Here is a 21,295-nt window from a genome sequence, read left to right as displayed (position 1 = left end):
AGGTGTGACGTGAAGTGACTCGGGTTGGGCAGGCGTGACGTGAAGTGACTCGGGTTGTGCAGGCGTGACGTGAAGTGACTCGTTCGGGTTCGGCAGGCGTGACGTGAAGTGACTCGGGTTGGGCAGGCGTGACGTGAAGTGACTCGGGTTGGGCAGGCGTGACGTGAAGTGACTCGTTCGGGTTCGGCAGGCGTGACGTGAAGTGACTCGGGTTGGGCAGGCGTGACGTGAAGTGACTCGGGTTGGGCAGGCGTGACGTGAAGTGACTCGGGTTGGGCAGGCATGACGTGAAGTGACTCAGGTTCGGCAGGCGTGACGTGAAGTGACTCAGGTGACTCAGGTTCGGCAGGCGTGATGTCAAGTGACTCAGGTTTGGCAGGCGTGACGTGAAGTGACTCAGGTTTGGCAGGCGTGACGTGAAGTGACTCAGGTTTGGCAGGCGTGATGTCAAGTGACTCAGGTTTGGCAGGCGTGACGTGAAGTGACTCGGGTTGGGCAGGCGTGACGTGAAGTGACTCGGGTTTGGCAGGCGTGACGTGAAGTGACTCAGGTTTGGCAGGCGTGATGTCAAGTGACTCAGGTTTGGCAGGCGTGACGTGAAGTGACTCGGGTTGGGCAGGCGTGACGTGAAGTGACTCGGGTTGGGCAGGCATGACGTGAAGTGACTCAGGTTCGGCAGGCGTGACGTGAAGTGACTCAGGTGACTCAGGTTCGGCAGGCGTGACGTGAAGTGACTCGGGTTCGGAAGGCGTGACGTGAAGTGACTCAGGTTCGGCAGGCGTGACGTGAAGTGACTCGGGTTCGGCAGGCGTGACGTGAAGTGACTCAGGTTCGGCAGGCGTGACGTGAAGTGACTCAGGTTCGGCAGGCGTGACGTGAAGTGACTCAGGTTTGGCAGGCGTGATGTCAAGTGACTCAGGTTTGGCAGGCGTGACGTGAAGTGACTCGGGTTGGGCAGGCGTGACGTGAGGTGACTCGGGTTTGGCAGGCGTGATGTCAAGTGACTCAGGTTCGGCAGGCGTGACGTGAAGTGACTCAGGTTCGGGTTCGGCAGGCGTGACGTGAAGTGACTCGGGTTCGGCAGGCGTGACGTGAAGTGACTCAGGTTCGGCAGGCGTGACGTGAAGTGACTCAGGTTCGGCAGGCGTGACGTGAAGTGACTCGTTCGGGTTCGGCAGGCGTGACGTGAAGTGACTCGGGTTGGGCAGGCGTGACGTGAAGTGACTCGGGTTGGGCAGGCGTGACGTGAAGTGACTCGGGTTGGGCGGGCGTGACGTGAAGTGACTCGGGTTCGGCGGGCGTGACGTGAAGTGACTCGGGTTGGGCAGGCGTGACGTGAAGTGACTCGGGTTGGGCAGGCGTGACGTGAAGTGACTCGGGTTGGGCAGGCGTGACGTGAAGTGACTCGGGTTTGGCAGGCGTGACGTGAAGTGACCCGGGTTGGGCAGGCGTGACGTGAAGTGACTCGGGTTGGGCAGGCGTGACGTGAAGTGACTCGGGTTGGGCAGGCGTGACGTGAAGTGACTCGGGTTCGGCAGGCGTGACGTGAAGTGACTCGGGTTGGGCAGGCGTGACGTGAAGTGACTCGGGTTGGGCAGGCGTGACGTGAAGTGACTCGGGTTCGGCAGGCGTGACGTGAAGTGACTCGGGTTGGGCAGGCGTGACGTGAAGTGACTCGTTCGGGTTCGGCAGGCGTGACGTGAAGTGACTCGGGTTGGGCAGGCGTGACGTGAAGTGACTCGGGTTGGGCAGGCGTGACGTGAAGTGACTCGGGTTGGGCAGGCGTGACGTGAAGTGACTCGGGTTCGGCAGGCGTGACGTGAAGTGACTCGGGTTGGGCAGGCGTGACGTGAAGTGACTCGGGTTCGGCAGGCGTGACGTGAAGTGACTCGGGTTGGGCAGGTGTGACGTGAAGTGACTCGGGTTGGGCAGGCGTGACGTGAAGTGACTCGGGTTGTGCAGGCGTGACGTGAAGTGACTCGTTCGGGTTCGGCAGGCGTGACGTGAAGTGACTCGGGTTGGGCAGGCGTGACGTGAAGTGACTCGGGTTGGGCAGGCGTGACGTGAAGTGACTCGTTCGGGTTCGGCAGGCGTGACGTGAAGTGACTCGGGTTGGGCAGGCGTGACGTGAAGTGACTCGGGTTGGGCAGGCGTGACGTGAAGTGACTCGGGTTGGGCAGGCGTGACGTGAAGTGACTCGGGTTCGGCAGGCGTGACGTGAAGTGACTCGGGTTGGGCAGGCGTGACGTGAAGTGACTCGGGTTTGGCAGGCGTGACGTGAAGTGACTCGGGTTTGGGTGACTCGGGTTGGGCAGGCGTGACGTGAAGTGACTCGGGTTGGGCAGGCGTGATGTGAAGTGACTCGGGTTGGGCAGGCGTGACGTGAAGTGACTCGGGTTGGGCAGGCGTGACGTGAAGTGACTCGGGTTGGGCAGGCGTGACGTGAAGTGACTCAGGTTCGGCAGGCGTGACGAAGTGACTCAGGTTCGGCAGGCGTGACGTGAAGTGACTCAGGCTCGGCAGGCATGATGTGAAGTGATGTGATCATTAAAATCCACCAGGTGAGAGAGTTCACAAAAGTTTACCACGTAGTCCTCTATGGTGCGGTCTCCTTGACTGAGTCGCAGGAAGCAGACTGCTGGCTTCATTTTGGGTCAAGTATTCTGTAATATTGAGCCACTGTTGGTAAGCACCATGTCCATGTTCATGTTTTTGTTTTGAGTTTCATGGCCATGCCTTTGTTTTATGTAAGATCTTGTTTTTGAATAATATTAAACTGCACTTGGGTTCTGTAAACTTCTCTCCAGTGGATCAATGTTACAGACAGGTTTATTTCAACCGAAGGTTTTCAAACTCGAGTTTGAAAAACTGTAAAAATAAATAAAAAGATTATAATAAAGTAAAGCTTATATTTAAAGTAAATAAATAAATTATGTTAAGATAAATAAATTAGAAATGGGATTAAAATAAAAAACATTAGTTGGTTATTAATATATTAAATAGAATAAAATAATAATAAATAATTTTGATTAATATAAAACATTTTTAGGTTCAAATTAAATAAACAATTTTTCAATTTGTTTGTGTGTGTGAGAGAGAGAAAGAAAGAAAGTGTGTGATGGAGTGTGAGTGTGTATGTGACTGTGTGTGAGAGAGTGTGTGAGTGTTTGTGTGTGTGTGTGTGTGTGTGTGTGTGAGAGAGAGAGAGAGAGAAAGTGTGTGTGATAGAGTGTGTGTGTGTGTCTTGTGTGTGGGACACAACTGTGTATAATGACATGTTTATTACAACGTAAACATTTCCTGTGTCCTCATAAACCAAATGATTTAAAAAACATACAGTTTTTTTTATTCGAAAAAATGGCAAAAGTTTTCTGTGATGGGCAAGTTTTTATATCCCTGAAGATGAAACAAAAACTACAGATATTATGAATAAAATGCATTTGGAATCAACAGGCCTTGAGGGATCAGTTCTGTGATCTGCAGAAGCTCCTGACGGTGTTTATCGATGTTTCTCTTTCAGATCTACGATCAGGAAGGAACGTTACTGCACTTCATCGACGGGAACGAGCCCAGCAAGTCCAGCTGGATGAGGTACATCCGGTGCGCTCGACACTGCGGCGAGCAGAACATGATGGTGGTGCAGTACAGGTACTGACCCTAACCCTGACCTCTAACCCTGACCCCTGACCCCTGACCCTGACCTGACCCCTGACCTCTAACCCGACCCGCTCAACTGCGGGGAGCAGAACATGATGGTGGTGCAGTACAGGTATTGACCCTAACCCTGACCTGACCCCTAACCCCTGACCCGACCCCTGACCTCTAACCCGCCCCGCTCAACTGTGGGGAGCAGAACATGATGGTGGTGCAGTACAGGTACTGACCCCTGACCTCTGACCCTAACCCGACCCCTGACCTCTAACCCTGACCTCTGACACTAACCTGACCCCTAACCCTGACCCGACCGCTTACCCGAATTATTATTCTGTTAGGATTATATTATTTGTAGTTAGTAGTATGTACAACAATAGCAGATTATCTATTCTAATATAAAAAAATTATATCTAATATAAAAAAGTACAAATATTACAGAATTATATAGAAAAGGTAATTGCGATATCTTTAATTTATATCTCACAATTCAGTGTGAGTTTGTGTGAAGGAATGAGTGAGTGTGTGTGTGTGTGTTATGTACACTTAAACAGTGAATAGATGCACTTTTATGACGGACAGATGCACTTTTATGACGGACAGATGCACTTTTATGACGGACAGATGCACTTTTATGATGGATAGATGCACTTTTATGACAGAGAGATGCACTTTTATGACGGACAGATGCACTTTTATGATGGATAGATGCAGTTTTATGATGGACAGATGCACTTTTATGACAGAGAGATGCACTTTTATGACAGAGAGATGCACTTTTATGATGGACAGATGCACTTTTATGATGGACAGATGCACTTTTATGATGGATAGATGCACTTTTATGATGGATAGATGCACTTTTATGATGGACAGATGCACTTTTATGATGGACAGATGCACTTTTATGATGGATAGATGCACTTTTATGATGGATAGATGCACTTTTATGATGGACAGATGCACTTTTATGATGGACAGATGCACTTTTATGATGGATAGATGCACTTTTATGATGGATAGATGCACTTTTATGATGGATAGATGCACTTTTATGATGGACAGATGCACTTTTATGATGGACAGATGCACTTTTATGATGGATAGATGCACTTTTATGATGGATAGATGCACTTTTATGATGGACAGATGCACTTTTATGATGGACAGATGCACTTTTATGACGGACAGATGCACTTTTATGACGGACAGATGCACTTTTATGACGGACAGATGCACTTTTATGACGGATAGATGCACTTTTATGATGGACAGATGCACTTTTATGATGGACAGATGCACTTTTATGATGGATAGATGCACTTTTATGATGGACAGATGCACTTTTATGACGGACAGATGCACTTTTATGATGGATAGATGCACTTTTATGATGGAGATACACTTTTATGACGGACAGATGCACTTTTATGATGGATAGATGTACTTTTATCATGGATAGATGCACTTTTATGATGGATAGATGCACTTTTATGACGGATAGATGCACTTTTATGATGGATAGATGCACTTTTATGATGGATAGATGCACTTTTATGACGGACAGATGCACTTTTATGATGGATAGATGCACTTTTATGACGGACAGATGCACTTTTATGATGGAAAGATGCACTTTTATGACGGACAGATGCACTTTTATGACGGACAGATGCACTTTTATGATGGATAGATGCACTTTTATCATGGATAGATGCACTTTTATGATGGATAGATGCACTTTTATGATGGACAGATGCACTTTTATGATGGATAGATGCACTTTTATGATGGACAGATGCACTTTTATGATGGACAGATGCACTTTTATGATGGACAGATGCACTTTTATGATGGATAGATGCACTTTTATCATGGATAGATGCACTTTTATCATGGATAGAAGCACTTTTATGATGGACAGATGCACTTTTATGATGGATAGATGCACTTTTATCATGGATAGATGCACTTTTATCATGGATAGATGCACTTTTATCATGGACAGATGCACTTTTATCATGGATAGATGCACTTTTATGATGGATAGATGCACTTTTATGACGGACAGATGCACTTTTATGATGGATAGATGCACTTTTATGATGATGGATAGATGCACTTTTATCATGGATAGATGCACTTTTATGATGGATAGATGTACTTTATGATGGATAGATGTACTTTATGATGGATAGATGCACTTTTATCATGGATAGATGCACTTTTATGATGGATAGATGCACTTTTATGATGGATAGATGCACTTTTATCATGGATAGATGCACTTTTATCATGGATAGATGCACTTTTATCATGGATAGATGCACATTTATGATGGACAGATGCACATTTATGATGGATAGATGCACTTTAATCGTGAATAGATGCACTTTTATGGACTTCAAAAAAATGGTGCCCATTCATTGCCATTATAAAGCTTGGAAGAGCCAGGACATTTTTTTATATAACTCTGATTGTATTCTTCTGAAAGAAGTCATATACACCTAGGATGGCTTCAGGGTGAGTACATTTGGGTGTAATCCCTTTAAAGTAAGTTAAACTCGTCTCTTGTGCCTCTTTCCACTCTGACCTCCGTCTCACGTTTTTAACACTAAATACATGTCCTGTGCTCTGGCCCTCAGTCTGATGATCTGATGATCTGATGTTCTAATGATCTGATGATCTGATGTTCTAATGATCTGATGATCTGATGTTCTAATGATCTGATGATCTGATGATCTGCAGAGGTCATGAACTCTGACCCCGTGATCAGCTGGAGGTCGTTCCCGCGTCTCCAGATCTAGATCCGCCTGTTATGATTCGCAATATCTTCATGGAATTCTCTTCAAAGCGGCGCTGATGGATGGAGTCCGACTCGGCTGTGTTGTTTTGCTCTGACAGTAACGTCTTCTGGCATCTCCCGCACAGGGAACTTTATTACTCTTCCAACCACAATACTAAATACATGTCAGCGCGGGAAACCGAACCCGAGACGGGCTTTGATCTGCGGAGATTCATGCGCGCGCTGGAGGTGACGGCAGGCGTGTAAGAGCCGGTGTAGGTTTACACTCGCTCTGAGTGTGTGTGTGTGTGTGTGTGTGTGTGTGTGTGTGTGAGAGGCCACCCATCGCTCCCCAAACAACCTCTTTCAGCGGCACACTGACTCATTTACTCCCACTACATTTATTTGTGCTGCAGTGTTTACGTTGAGTGAAGCTGAACTGAGAGACGAGGCGTTACGGGTTTCTCAAGCTACGCCGTGTTTTCTCTCTTGTGGCTCATGAGATGTTGGTGATTTATGGACTCGGCCTTTGTTTTATTTTGATGTTGCGGTGGAAAGAATTAATAAAATGCACCCATCTCAGCACTTCCCCCCCGAGACCAAAGAGTCAAATATTTGTAGCCATTTTTCTCAGTTTAAGCAGTGCTTGATCCAGCGGATTGAGGTTAGTTGGTTAAAAGCTAAGGATGACAACGATAAAGATATAGTTCTAAATATATAACAGAAAACTGAGTCCACAACTATAACGATAATGACACAGAGGAACGATATCGTCGGAATCACTTTCAGAGCGATTTATTTTCCCAGCTATTGAAGGATGAAAACACTGACAGCCAATCAGAATCCATCCTGCTTTAACGAGCTCGAGCATTTAAAGCGACAGACGACAAACAGCAGCGCTTATAATAAACAGAACGATATCATGCATTGGTGTGGACGGTAATATAACTATAGTTATAGTTATTGTTCTTAGTCTGGTTACCTGCTCACATGAATCTAATCAGGAAACATTTTCTTTTATGAAGGATTTCTGAAATTATTACTCTATTTGTTTGTATTATATTAAAATATCTCATCTTTGATCACCAAAATGACATATTTAAACGTTTTTTTCCTTGAAAAAATTCTTCATGCCATAAAAATATCTTGAATGTAACTCAACACCCTTGCCTCATTTAGTATGCGCGGCTCTATGAATATGCAAATGAGCCCCGCCTCCACTCACTCCCTCAGCTCAGAGATCCACTGGTTGACGATCACACGTTGATCTGATTGGTTACAAGGTAGTTTGTGACGTCAGAAACACCAGTGTGTGTTTGAGACTGTCTTTGGTTCACTGCAGTTTTAAGGAGGAAATACTCAGCAATGGTGTCGACTTATGAACTTACACATGCTTTGTCTTAAAGCGTATTAAAAACACCACATAGACACATAAACTACATTAAACGCTGGATTTACACCACAGGGGGACTTTAAGAGTAAGAGAAGTTCTTTAATGTTTTCTGAAGTCTTCAGGTGAAAATAAATCGAGAGTGAGAAATCTACATGTGCTATTAGATAATTTAATGTCAAAATAAACTGTTTTTAATAGTTTTTTAATAGCCACATGAAAATTAATGGTTTAATATATTTTATAATGGATTCACATATTTTATAGTCAGTTTATTGAATATATTATATATAATATATTTATATATATATATATATATATATATATATAATATATAAAACTTTTTTTTTATTGTTTTTTTTTGTTTAATCAAGAATGAGTGAATGATGTGATACGTTATACTATATTTTGCTGTGTTTCAGGTCGTGTATTTTCTACCGGGCGTGTTCAGACATCCCTCGAGGAACCGAGCTGCTGGTTTGGTACAACGACAGCTACACGTCTTTCTTCGGGATCCCACTGCAGTGCGTCGCACAAGATGAAAACTGTGAGTCTCGCAATCTCCTCTTTACAGGGCTCCTATACAGCGGTCCAGTGTGTGTGTGAAGTTTCAGCTCAAAACACCCCACAGGCACTTTTTTTATAGCATGTTAAAATTGTCACTTTTTGAGGGTGAGCGAAAACATTCAGTTTTTGTGTGTGTCCCTTTAAATGCAAATGAGCTGCTGCTCCCGGCGCAGGTGATGTCAGAGACTTAAGAAGTGACAACATGTAGAAGCAACAGGACATTTCTGAATGGTTAGTTGATGAATTTATGTAAATGATGAGGAGTTAACTATCTTCAAGTCATATTCTGTCATGATAATCTATAAATCGTGTTCCCGGGGGCGGGGTTTATGTAAATTTTAGGGTTGGTGATGTCACTAACCCGGGAGGAAGCTCGTGTAGTCTCTACCAGCCGTTTGTTGTAGTCCTTAAAAAGCGATTTCTGTAAAAGCAAATATCTCTCTTTGCTTTGAACTTTGTGCATCATAACTTTGCAGATGTTGTTTATGATCATACAGCAACATTACACACTAACTAAAGCTAGAAAAGTGGGTTACACTTTATAATACTGTTCCGTCATTAATGAATAACTACACAGGAACAAATGAGTAACATTCTAGTAACTGCTATTAACTAACAACAAACTCTGATTGATGAACTAGTAAGTAATAGCGCTCAGTTAAATGTGATATTTCACTATTAGCTAATCAGTACCTCACTGAGAACTACTATATACAGGTTCATAATTAATATCAATAATGCATAATGTATAATATAAGGTAATAGTAACCCACTAGTGTTAGTAAATCATTGATTCCCAGCACAGAGTCACTGGTGGTTCAGGCTCTTCTTTTGTCAGCGGTTCCAGCGTGTTCTTCATCACTCCTGCTCTTGCTGTAAAGCGGCGCTTGCTCCTCACCGTGGGCCGAGAGCGAGGCTGACAGCTCAGTGTTTACAGCAGACAGACTTTATGAGTTCAGTCTGGTTACTGTTCTGTTTAGACAGCGCTCGTTCCTTCCAAACGCTCGTGTGATGTGATGCATGTGAGACGATCTTCAGCGCTCGCATTATGGGCTCAGCAGCAACACTGAAATGATGAGGTTTGCACTGCAAAAAATGATTCTGTCTCGTTTTCCAGCACAAATATCTAAACATTCTGAAATCAAGATACATTTACTGGAGAAGAAGCAAAATGACTGAAGATATTAAGTCTGAAAAATTATTTTTTTTGCTTAAAACAAGAACAGATATCGGCCAATGGAGTCTGAGAAATAATCTTGTTTTCACTTTGAATTAAGATTATTTTCTGACTCCACTGACAGATATTTGTTCTTGTTTTAATCACAAACTCACTTCATTTTGATTCATTTTTCAGACTCAATATCTTTAGTCATTTTGCTTCTTCTCCAGTAAATGTGAATCAGTTGTTCATAAATCAATGTTGATTCAGTTCACTTCAATATTTTCAATTTAGCAAAATTCCTCAATTATGAAAAAATCAATTCAGTTTAATAACAGTGTAAATGTTGCATAGTTCATTAATTATGAAACAAATTCAATTCAGTTCAATAATGGTGTCAATGTTTCTTCAATTATGAAACAAATTAAATTCAGTTCAATGTAAGACAATAGTGTCATAATTTAGTTCAACATTGATTCAATTCATTCAGTGTTGATTAAATTCAGTTCAGTAACAGTGTCAATGTTGCAAAGTTCATCAGTTATGAAATGATAATAGCGTCATCAACGAAACAGAAACACATCATGTTTTGCAGTGCATCACCCTGAAGGATTCATATTGAAATCTGAATATATGAGACGCTGATTTGCGTGTGTCTCTTCACGTTCGCTCTAATCGCTCGTCTGCGACTGACGCTCAGCAGTGATCAGACGAGTTCTGGAGATTCATAACTCATACTGCAATGAATGCGCTGGCTTTATTAAATCCCAGCGCTCTCACATGTCTCGTCTTACAGTCGGCTAATTCAGTGTTTATGTGCACAGCGTGTGTCGTGATGAAGAATGTGGAGTGAGGTTTGATGATGGAAGTGTTTCTGTTTCGCTGTCTGACTGTAAAGCGGCTTACAAACCGCCTGAACATGCCAGTTCCTGATTATTTATTTAAATAATTATCTTTAAAATATTATTTATTTAAAAAATAAAACAATATTTATAAAAAAAATATATAAATCTTTATTTAAAAATAGGTAAATAAATAAAATGTATGTGTTAATAAAATGTATTTAAATGATTCATTTATTTTTAATTAATAAACTTATTTATGAAATATATTGCATTTATGATTAAAATTATAGTTATTTATTTACAAATAAAAAAGACATTTATAATGTTACAAAAGATTCTATTTCAAATAAATGCTGTTCTTTTGAACTTTCTATTCAAGAATCATGAAAAATAAAATGCATCACGGTTTCCACAAAAATATGAACATTGATAATAATCATAAATGTTTCTTGATCATCAAATCATCATATTAGAGTGATTTGTGAAGGATCATGTGACACTGAAAACTGGAGTAATGATGCTGAACATTCAGCTTTGATCACAGGAATAAATGACACTTTACTGTATATTCACAAAGGAAACAGTTACCTTAAATTGTAATAATATTTCATAATTTGACTGTATTTTTGATGAAATAAATGCAGCTTTGGTGAGCAGAGGAGACTCACCAATCATTAAACATTAGTGTATCTATAATGTAAGTGTCGCTGATCATGTGACTCTTTGTACAGATTTGGTTGGATCGTCTCAGATCATGTCACTGTCATTAATGTTCCTCTTTTTCATCTTTCACTCAGATGTGTGTTTCCTCTGATGTGTGTGTTCGCAGTGAACGTGCCGTCTACTGTAATGGAGGCCATGACCCGCCAGGACTCGCTCCAGCCCTTCAGCAAGAGCCCGAAACCCTCGTCTGTGGTCCTGCGCTCCACGGTGTTCCCTCAGTCGCCCTGCTCGCGCAGCTTCTCTCTGATGGACAAGACGGGCCACATGGAGTCCAGTTTAAACCAGCTGAGCGTGAAGAACCAGCGCGTGTTGGCCAGTCCCACGTCCACCAGCCAGTTGAGCTCGGAGTTCAGCGACTGGCACCTGTGGAAGTGTGGCCAGTGTTTCAAGACCTTCACGCAGAGAATCCTGCTGCAGATGCACGTGTGCACGCAGAACCCCGACAGGTACCGCTAACTCCTTTATTTCTATAGCGCTTTATACAGTAGAGATCGTTTTAAAGATGATTCACAGTGATGTCAATGCTGCAAAGTTCATCAATTATGATTAAAATCCTGTTCAGTTTAATGTTGATTCAATTCAGTTCAATAACGGTGTCAGTGTTGCAAAGTTCATCAGTTATGAAACAAATTCAATTCAGTTCAATAACAGCATAAGTGTGGCAAAATTAATCAATTATTAAACAATTAAATTCAACTATAAAGCAGCTCTACAGAAGACAATACTGTCACAATTCAGTTCAGTTTGATTCAACTCAGTTCAATAACAATGGCAATGTTGCAAAATTAATCAATTATGAAATGAATTCAACTAAAAAGCAACTCTATAGTATACAAAGGTTTCATAATTTAGTTAAATTCAGTTTGATGTCGATTAAATTCAATAGTGTTAATGTTGCAAAATTCATCAATTATGACAATTTTAATTAAGTTCAATGTTGATTCAGTTGAGTAAAATAATGGTGTCAATGTTGCTAAAATCATCAATTATGAAACAAATTCAATTCAGTTCAATAACAGCATAAGTGTGGCAAAATTAATCAATTATGAAATGAATTCAACTAAAAAGCAACTCTATATAGAATACAAAGGTTTCATAATTCAGTTCAATTCAGTTCAATGTTGATTCAATTCAATACAGTAGTCAATTTTGCAAAAATTCATCAATTATGATAAATTCAATTCAGTTCAATGACTGGTTCAATGTTGCAAAATTGATAAATTGTGAAAAATTCAATTCAGTTCAATAGTGTCAATGTTGCAAAATTCATCAATTATGACAAATTAAATTCAGTTCAATGTTGATTCAGTTGAGTTAAATAATGGTGTCAATGTTACTAAATTCATCAATTATGAAATGGATTCAACTAAAAAGCAGCTCTACAGAAGACAATACTGTCACAATTCAGTTCAGTTTGATTCAACTCAGTTCAATAACAATGGCAATGTTGCAAAATTAATCAATTATGAAATGAATTCAACTAAAAAGCAACTCTATAGTATACAAAGGTTTCATAATTCAGTTAAATTCAGTTTGATGTCGATTCAATTCAATAGTGTTAATGTTGCAAAATTCATCAATTATGACAATTTTAATTAAGTTCAATGTTGATTCAGTTGAGTAAAATAATGGTGTCAATGTTGCTAAAATCATCAATTATGAAACAAGTTCAATTCAGTTCAGTAACAGCATAAGTGTGGCAAAATTAATCAATTATGAAATGAATTCAACTAAAAAGCAACTCTATATAGAATACAAAGGTTTCATAATTCAGTTCAATTCAGTTCAATGTTGATTCAATTCAATACAGTAGTCAATTTTGCAAAAATTCATCAATTATGATAAATTCAATTCAGTTCAATGACTGGTTCAATGTTGCAAAATTGATAAATTGTGAAAAATTCAATTCAGTTCAATAGTGTCAATGTTGCAAAATTCATCAATTATGACAAATTAAATTCAGTTCAATGTTGATTCAGTTGAGTTAAATAATGGTGTCAATGTTACTAAATTCATCAATTATGAAATGGATTCAACTAAAAAGCAGCTCTACAGAAGACAATACTGTCACAATTCAGTTCAGTTTGATTCAACTCAGTTCAATAACAATGGCAATGTTGCAAAATTAATCAATTATGAAATGAATTCAACTAAAAACCAACTCTATAGTATACAAAGGTTTCATAATTCAGTTAAATTCAGTTTGATGTCGATTCAATTCAGTTCAATGTTGATTCAATTCAATACAGTAGTCAATTTTGCAAAAATTCATCAATTATGATAAATTCAATTCAGTTCAATGACTGGTTCAATGTTGCAAAATTGATCAATTGTGAAAAATTCAATTCAGTTCAATAGTGTCAATGTTGCAAAATTCATCAATTATGACAAATTAAATTCAGTTCAATGTTGATTCAGTTGAGTTAAATAATGGTGTCAATGTTGCTAAAATCATCAATTATGAAATGGATTCAACTAAAAAGCAACTCTATATAGAATACAAAGGTTTCATAATTCAGTTCAATTCAGTTCAATGTTGATTCAGTTCAGTTCAATGTTGATTCAATTCAATACAGTAGTCAATTTAGCAAAAATTCATCAATTATGATAAATTCAATTCAGTTCAATGACTGGTTCAATGTTGCAAAATTGATCAATTGTGAAAAATTCAATTCAGTTCAATAGTGTCAATGTTGCCAAATTCATCAATTATGACAAATTAAATTCAGTTCAATGTTGATTCAGTTGAGTTAAATAATGGTGTCAATGTTGCTAAAATCATCAATTATGAAATGGATTCAACTAAAAAGCAACTCTATATAGAATACAAAGGTTTCATAATTCAGTTCAATTCAGTTCAATGTTGATTCAGTTCCGTTCAATAGTGTCAACGTTGAAGAACATTGAATGTTTTCAGTCACTGTAAACGCGACTCTCACACGCTGAGCCAGAAAACTCTCGCTAAATGATGAAGGACGTCTCCGTGTCTCTTCAGAAGTTTCCGGAAGATTAAACCGGGATTATTTTCTCATTTGAATCCAGAGTTTCTCCTCAGAAAGCAACACGGTTTCCGGAGTGTAACATCTCTAAACCTAATTAAACACGGCTGAGGATGTATTGGAAATTTTCTGCTTAGCTCTATTTTCTCAGACCTATAAATCAGCTGCTGCCGTCACAAAGAAATACCCACTGCAAAGGTGATGCAGAGGAAAACAGATGCCACTTATTCAATAAACTAATATTCATACAGAAGAAAAATGTGTGCGGGATACCCGAGGAGATGAAGTCAATGTGAGGCTTTGTCAATACTCAACTTTATGACCCTGAGGTGCAGATAAAATTTAGCTGAACAAGGCAATCTGGGATGAGCCGGTGTTTGGCCTGGAAGCCGGCGTGACTCTGGGAATCTGTTTTAAATGATCTCACATATGCTTTATGGCCTTTGGCTTATACATATTTATTGATGTTTAGTTTATATGTACATTTTAGAGAGGATAAATCACGGGATCATTGCAAAACAATCCGTTTGTGCTGATGTGTTCTGCTGAGTCTGTCTGGACTGGAGGTGTTTTTCTTGTTTTTGTTTGCTCACATCCATCAGCGGGATGACGGGAAAAGCCCTCGGAAGAGCGATTCATTACGATATCGAGCAGAATTAACCAGCTCAGATAAATATTCTCCTTCTGAAAGGGTAAAATAAGACGCTTTTACTGTGCTTTTAGTGCAGAGCTGTAAAAATATGACTCGGCCTGATTATAGTGATGTCTCGGTTTGCTCCGGGAAGGTTTGGGAAGTGCGGGATCGGAGATGTGAGGGTTATTTATGTCCGAGCCCGTCCTGCAGTAATAAACAATAACTGCACATTAATCTCCAGTGCTGCTGTAGTTAATGCACACACACACATCCATCATCTTAACATATTCACCGTCACTGCATCTGCGAACAGAAAAACTTCAGTCACGCTCAGTCTGATCACAGGAGCGCTGTCAGTTCAGGAAACCCTGACACCAGAGATATTTCAGGAAAGCGCCAGTTTAATCGCATTATTGCATATATTTCATTTTATTTTATTTAACAAATATTTAAAAAAATTGTTTTTTATAGGATTTTTGTAAAATATTTTGTTTCTTTTTAAATGGTTTTGCTTTTTCAAAAACTATTTTGACATTTTAGATAGATTGATATATAATATAAAATGACATTATTTTAGATATATAATTAATATTATACTAACACTATATATATAATATTATAATAATACACATATAACAATAATCACATTACATTATACAATTTTTATATGATTATAATATATAGAGAGATTTTCGATATATAATTATATATTATAAATGTATAATAAAATATATTTAATGTAACATTATATTTTATATATTATACTAATATATAAAATATAATATGTATTATATTATAACATTTTTATATAATTATAATATAATTATAAAAATATAATATGATATTATTATAATATATATATATATAAAATATTATATATATATGTGTGTGTGTGTGTCTTATTTTTCAAAAACAAGTTATATATTAAATATAATTTCTTTGTGCTCTGCTATTGGACAAAAGTAATGAGGGTTGAGAAAAAAAAACAAAAAACAAAAAAAACAAAAAAAATACACAGTATGTGTTTAAAATTCTAAAATGAAGAATTGATAAAACATTTTTGGAATTGTTTTAGAATTTTAAACACATACTGTGTATTTTTTTTGTTTATTTTCTTTTTTCTTTTCTTTTTCACTTTTTTCAATCATTATCATCATAACAGAGACTGAAGTCAGTGTAAGACTGCTCATGATGTTTTTATGATGTCGCATAATTAAATGTGATTTACACTAAAAGCATTTTAAAGTCAGTCAGTGATGAGAAGAAGCTCGTGTGATGAGAAGAAGCTCGTGTGATGAGAAGAAGCTCGTGTGATGAGAAGAAGCTCGTGTGATGAGAAGAAGCTCGTGTGATGAGAAGAAGCTCGTGTGATGAGAAGAAGCTCGTGTGATGAGAAGAAGCTCGTGTGATGAGAAGAAGCTCGTGTGATGAGAGGATTGAGCATTTCCACAAACTCTGAGGCGTCGGGTCGTCGCTGATCTGATCGTTTCTGAACGCGACGCTCTTCACTAACGGCGAGTCCGGCTCTCGCGCGTCTCTCTCACGGCTCTCTCGCGGCTCTCGCGCGGCTCTCAGATATTGATCGATGTCCCGGAGTGTGTTCTCGCCCCGGTGCTGATGAGGGTCACGCTGCCATGGCAACGGTCCGGGACGTCCCGTGATGTGTGTGTGTGTGTGTGTGTGTTTCAGACCGTATCAGTGTGGACACTGCTCTCAGTCGTTCTCCCAGCCGTCGGAGCTGCGGAATCACGTGGTCACACACTCCAGCGACCGGCCCTTCAAGTGCGGATACTGTGGACGAGCGTTCGCCGGCGCAACCACTCTCAACAACCACATCCGCACACACACCGGGGAGAAGCCTTTCAAGTAAGTAACAGTGAGTACCATCCGTTCCTCGAACTGCATCCTTCTGCACACACTGTGTCCCGCTTCATTACTGACACACTTCAGGAGGATATCATCACACACACACACACACACACACACACACACACACACACACTGTGTCCCGCTTCATTACTGACACACTTCAGGAGGATATCACACACACACACACACACACACACACACACACACACACACACTGTGTCCCGCTTCATTACTGACACACTTCAGGAGGATATCACACACACACACACATACACACCCACACAGACACACACACACACAGTCCCGCTTCATTACTGACACACTTCAGGAGGATATCACACACACATACATACACACACACACACACACACACACACACACACACACACACTGTGTCCCGCTTCATTACTGACACACTTCAGGAGGATATCACACACACACACACACACACACACACACACACACACACTGTGTCCCGCTTCATTACTGACACACTTCAGGAGGATATCACACACACACACACACACACACACACACACACATACACACACTGACACACTTCAGGAGGATATCACACACACACACACACACACACACACACACACACACACACACACACACACTGTCCAGCTTCATTACTGACACACTTCAGGAGGATATCACACACACACACACACACACAAAATCACACATATACACACACACACACACACACACACAATCTTGTAAACACACACTTTATTTTTTTAAGTAAACATTTTATGTTACAAAAATTGAAATTGTAATAATTGTAATATATATATATATGTGTGTGTGTGTAGATTTAAATATATATATATATTATACAGTGAGTACGGAAAGTATTCAGACCCCCTTACATTTTTCACTCTTTGTTATATTGCAGCCATTTGCTAAAATCATTTAAGTTCATTTGTGTTCCTCATTATTGTACACACAGCACCCCATACTGACAGAAAAACACAGAATTGTTGACATTTTTGCACATTTATTAAAAAAGAAAAACTGAAATATCACATGGTCCTAAGTGTTCAGACCCCTTGCTCAGTATTTAGTAGAAGCACCCTTTTGATCTAATACAGCCATGAGTCTTTTTGGGAAAGATGTAACAAGTTCTTCACACCTGGATTTGGGTATCCTCTGCCATTCCTCCTTGCAGATCCTCTCCAGTTCTGTCAGGCTGGATGGTAAACGTTGGTGGACAGCCATTTTCAGGTCTCTCCAGAGATGCTCAATTGGGTTTAAGTCAGGGCTCTGGCTGGGCCATTAAAGAACAGTCACGGAGTTGTTGTGAAGCCACTCCTTCATTATTTTAGCTGTGTGCTTAGGGTCATTGTCTTGTTGGAAGGTGAACCTTCAGCCCAGTCTGAGGTCCAGAGCACTCTGGAGAAGGTTTTCGTCCAGGATATCCCTGTACTTGGCCGCATTCATCTTTCCCTCGATTGCAACCAGTCGTCCTGTCCCTGCAGCTGAAAAACACCCCCACAGCATGATGCTGCCACCACCATGCTTCACTGTTGAGACTGTATTGGACAGGTGATGAGCAGTGCCTGGTTTTCTCCACACATACCGCTTAGAATTAAGGCCAAAAAGTTCTATCTTGGTCTCATCAGACCAGAGAATCTTATTTATCACCATCTTGGAGTCCTTCAGGTGTGCTTTCATGTGTCTTGCACTGAGGAGAGGCTTCCGTCGGGCCACTCTGCCATAAAGCCCCGACTGGTGGATGGCTGCAGTGATGGTTGACTTACTACAACTTTCTCCCATCTCCCGACTGCATCTCTGGAGCTCAGCCACAGTGATCTTTGGGTTCTTCTTTACCTCTCTCACCAAGGCTCTTCTCCCCCGATAGCTCAGTTTGGCCGGACGGACAGCTCTAGGAAGGGTTCTGGTCGTCCCAAACGTCTTCCATTTAAGGATTATGGAGGCCACTGTGCTCTTAGGAACCTTAAGTGCAGCAGACATTTTTTTGTAACCTTGGCCAGATCTGTGCCTTGCCACAATTCTGTCTCTGAGCTCTTCAGGCAGTTCCTTTGACCTCATGATTCTCATTTGCTCTGACATGCACTGTGAGCTGTAAGGTCTTATATAGACAGGTGTGTGGCTTTCCTAATCAAGTCCAATCAGTATAATCAAACACAGCTGGACTCAAATGAAGGTGTAGAACCATCTCAAGGATGATCAGAAGAAATGGACAGCACCTGAGTTAAATATATGAGTGTCACAGCAAAGGGTCTGAATACTTACGACCATGTGATATTTTTTTTGAGTTTTTCTTTTTTAATAAATGTGCAAAAATGTCAACAATTCTGTGTTTTTCTGTCAATATGGGGTGCTGTGTGTACAATAATGAGGAAAAAAATGAACTTAAATGATTTTAGCAAATGGCTGCAATATAACAAAGAGTGAAAAATGTAAGGGGGTCTGAATACTTTCCGTACCCACTGTATAATATATATATATATATCTAATTAGAATTTGTTTCCTTTTTCAAAAACAATGTTTTTTAATTTTCTGATCATTTTATTTTAATAGTAACGATTCCTGAATTTCTGTTCGTTATTCGGTATTTACACGCGTCATGTTTCAATAAAGCTCAACCCAAACCACTCGAATTCATTATTATTATTATTATTATTATTATTATATTATTTATAACACAAAGAATGTCTGCGTTTCTTCTGTTCGCGGTGAAACTGTGTGTGAGTTACAGAAGCGTTTCCGGTCAGTCAGTCCGTGTGTGTGTGTGTGTGTGTGTGTGTGTGTGTGTGTGAACGCTCTTCTGTTCCAGGAACAAATCAAGCATCTAATAAGCAATCAGCGAAACACAAACGTGTCATCAGCGTTTCAGAAGCTCCAGAGACGACGAGCACACACACACACACACACACACACACACACACACACAATCATGAAGCGGCGCAGAAATCTTTATTCCGTCAATATGCTTGAGTTACTGAGTTCTTCTCATCGAGCGAGACGCTCCACACACTCCGAAACTCTGCGCTAGCACACGCGTTTATCAGCGCTTACCTCCACACACACTTCCTGGAGAATCACACAACACATCCAGACATCACTGATCAGAATCAGCTGAGCTTATGTATAAAATATCGGACATTTTTCTGCCATTCATAAACTCTTACTTTCTCGTCTCGTGTCATTTTGCATATATTGTTTTAGATTTTTAATTTTAAAGTACTTAATTGGCATGATCGTGTTCACATGAAATACTTGCCAACGCATTTACAGAAAAAAAGTCATGACAAGAAATAAAATACAATAATATATAATTAATTATAAAGTAATTCATTTTTGATTTCTCAAAAGCATATAGTGTGCATATGATCTCTTTCTGCATTGCCAGTAAAATTATCTCAGATTAAATATTTGTATTAAATATGAAATTGTGATATTTACATTATTTACATTTAAACAATGTTCATGCATGACTGAGAATGTGAGAGGAGAATGTTATTATTCTGTAATATTATATATATTATTTTTAGTATTCTTGTAGTTCAAACAATATTATTTATTTTATATATTTATATATATATATAATATATACACACACACACACACACACACACACACACACACACACACATATATATATAGTGTATATTTTTTCAAGCTCTAAATTTTTTATAACTTTAAAAAAAAAACTTTAATTTTATATCATAAAAATATAAATTTTTTATTATTATAATTCAAAAAAAAAAAAGATTGTATTTGATGATTATTATATATGCATATATATATATATATATATTCTCTTTCAAGGACAGAGAATGAGAGAGAATAACATTATGATTGTATTAAATGATGTAGTGTTTGAGTGTTGGCGCTCGCGACACCGACTCACGGGTTCGATTCCCAGGGAACGCATGAACACTGTAAACCCTGAACTCAGTGTGAGTCGCTCAGGATAAACACATGAAGGAGAAGTGTTGTTCTGATGTTCTCCGTTCTCTGATCCGCTGATCTTCTTTATCTCTGTGAGTGACAGTGGACCGGCTCCGGGTCCCCAGGGGCCGCTCATCCGCTCACATTATCGACAGGCTCTCAGTTCCTCGTCATCAGGACTCGCAATTACACCTCGCGCTCCTCACGCTTTCATGTGTCAGATGTGGTTTGCTCTGTTTGACTCGCGTGTGTGTGTGTGTGTGTGTGTGTGCAGGTGCGAGAGATGCGACCGGAGCTTCACACAGGCCACTCAGCTCAGCCGACACCAGCGGATGCCCAACGAGTGCAAACCCATCAGCGAGAGCAGCGAATCAATCCAGGTGGATTAACTGATTGACCGGCCCGCAATTACACGGCCAGACAAAATCATGATTAAATGTCACGGACACTTAAGCAGAACCAAAGATTTCCTGAGAGAAACGCTCAATCACGCGCAGAAAACCAAACGCAGTAATAAAATGAGTGAGATGTTAAGAGTTATTGATCCTGGCACGGATGGGGGCGTGGTCGGGGGCGGGGCCGGGGGCGGGGCCGAGGCTTCGGGGAGATTATTTATTCATGAGTTGGTAAATGAGACTGTGTTTAGAAGACTGCAGAAACTGGCGCTCTCGGTGTGTTTCTCGTTTTTACACAACAAACGCTGCGAACACTTTACTGTGCTTTAACTAACAACTTACAGTCTTCAT

General features: G+C 40.1%; 1 protein-coding gene across 1 annotated transcript in view; it reads left to right on the top strand.

The window, feature by feature from the left end:
- Positions 1-21,094, top strand: part of prdm6 (PR domain containing 6) — a gene marked incomplete at its 5' end in the record, with an annotated part of 39,354 nt that extends 18,260 nt beyond the window's left edge. Inside the window, 5 exons of the mRNA XM_084389461.1 lie at positions 3,521-3,648; positions 8,249-8,373; positions 11,227-11,566; positions 16,443-16,619; positions 20,824-21,094. Of these exons, the coding sequence (XP_084245587.1) occupies positions 3,521-3,648; positions 8,249-8,373; positions 11,227-11,566; positions 16,443-16,619; positions 20,824-20,938 (885 nt within the window). The 3' untranslated portion in view covers positions 20,939-21,094. The remainder of the gene's footprint in view (positions 1-3,520; positions 3,649-8,248; positions 8,374-11,226; positions 11,567-16,442; positions 16,620-20,823) is intronic.
- Positions 21,095-21,295: the final 201 nt, after the last annotated feature.

The sequence above is a fragment of the Rutilus rutilus genome (genome assembly GCF_951802725.1).
Source record: "Rutilus rutilus genome assembly, chromosome: 19".
Taxonomy (NCBI): domain Eukaryota; kingdom Metazoa; phylum Chordata; class Actinopteri; order Cypriniformes; family Leuciscidae; genus Rutilus; species Rutilus rutilus.
This window is presented reverse-complemented; position numbering and strand designations above follow the sequence as displayed.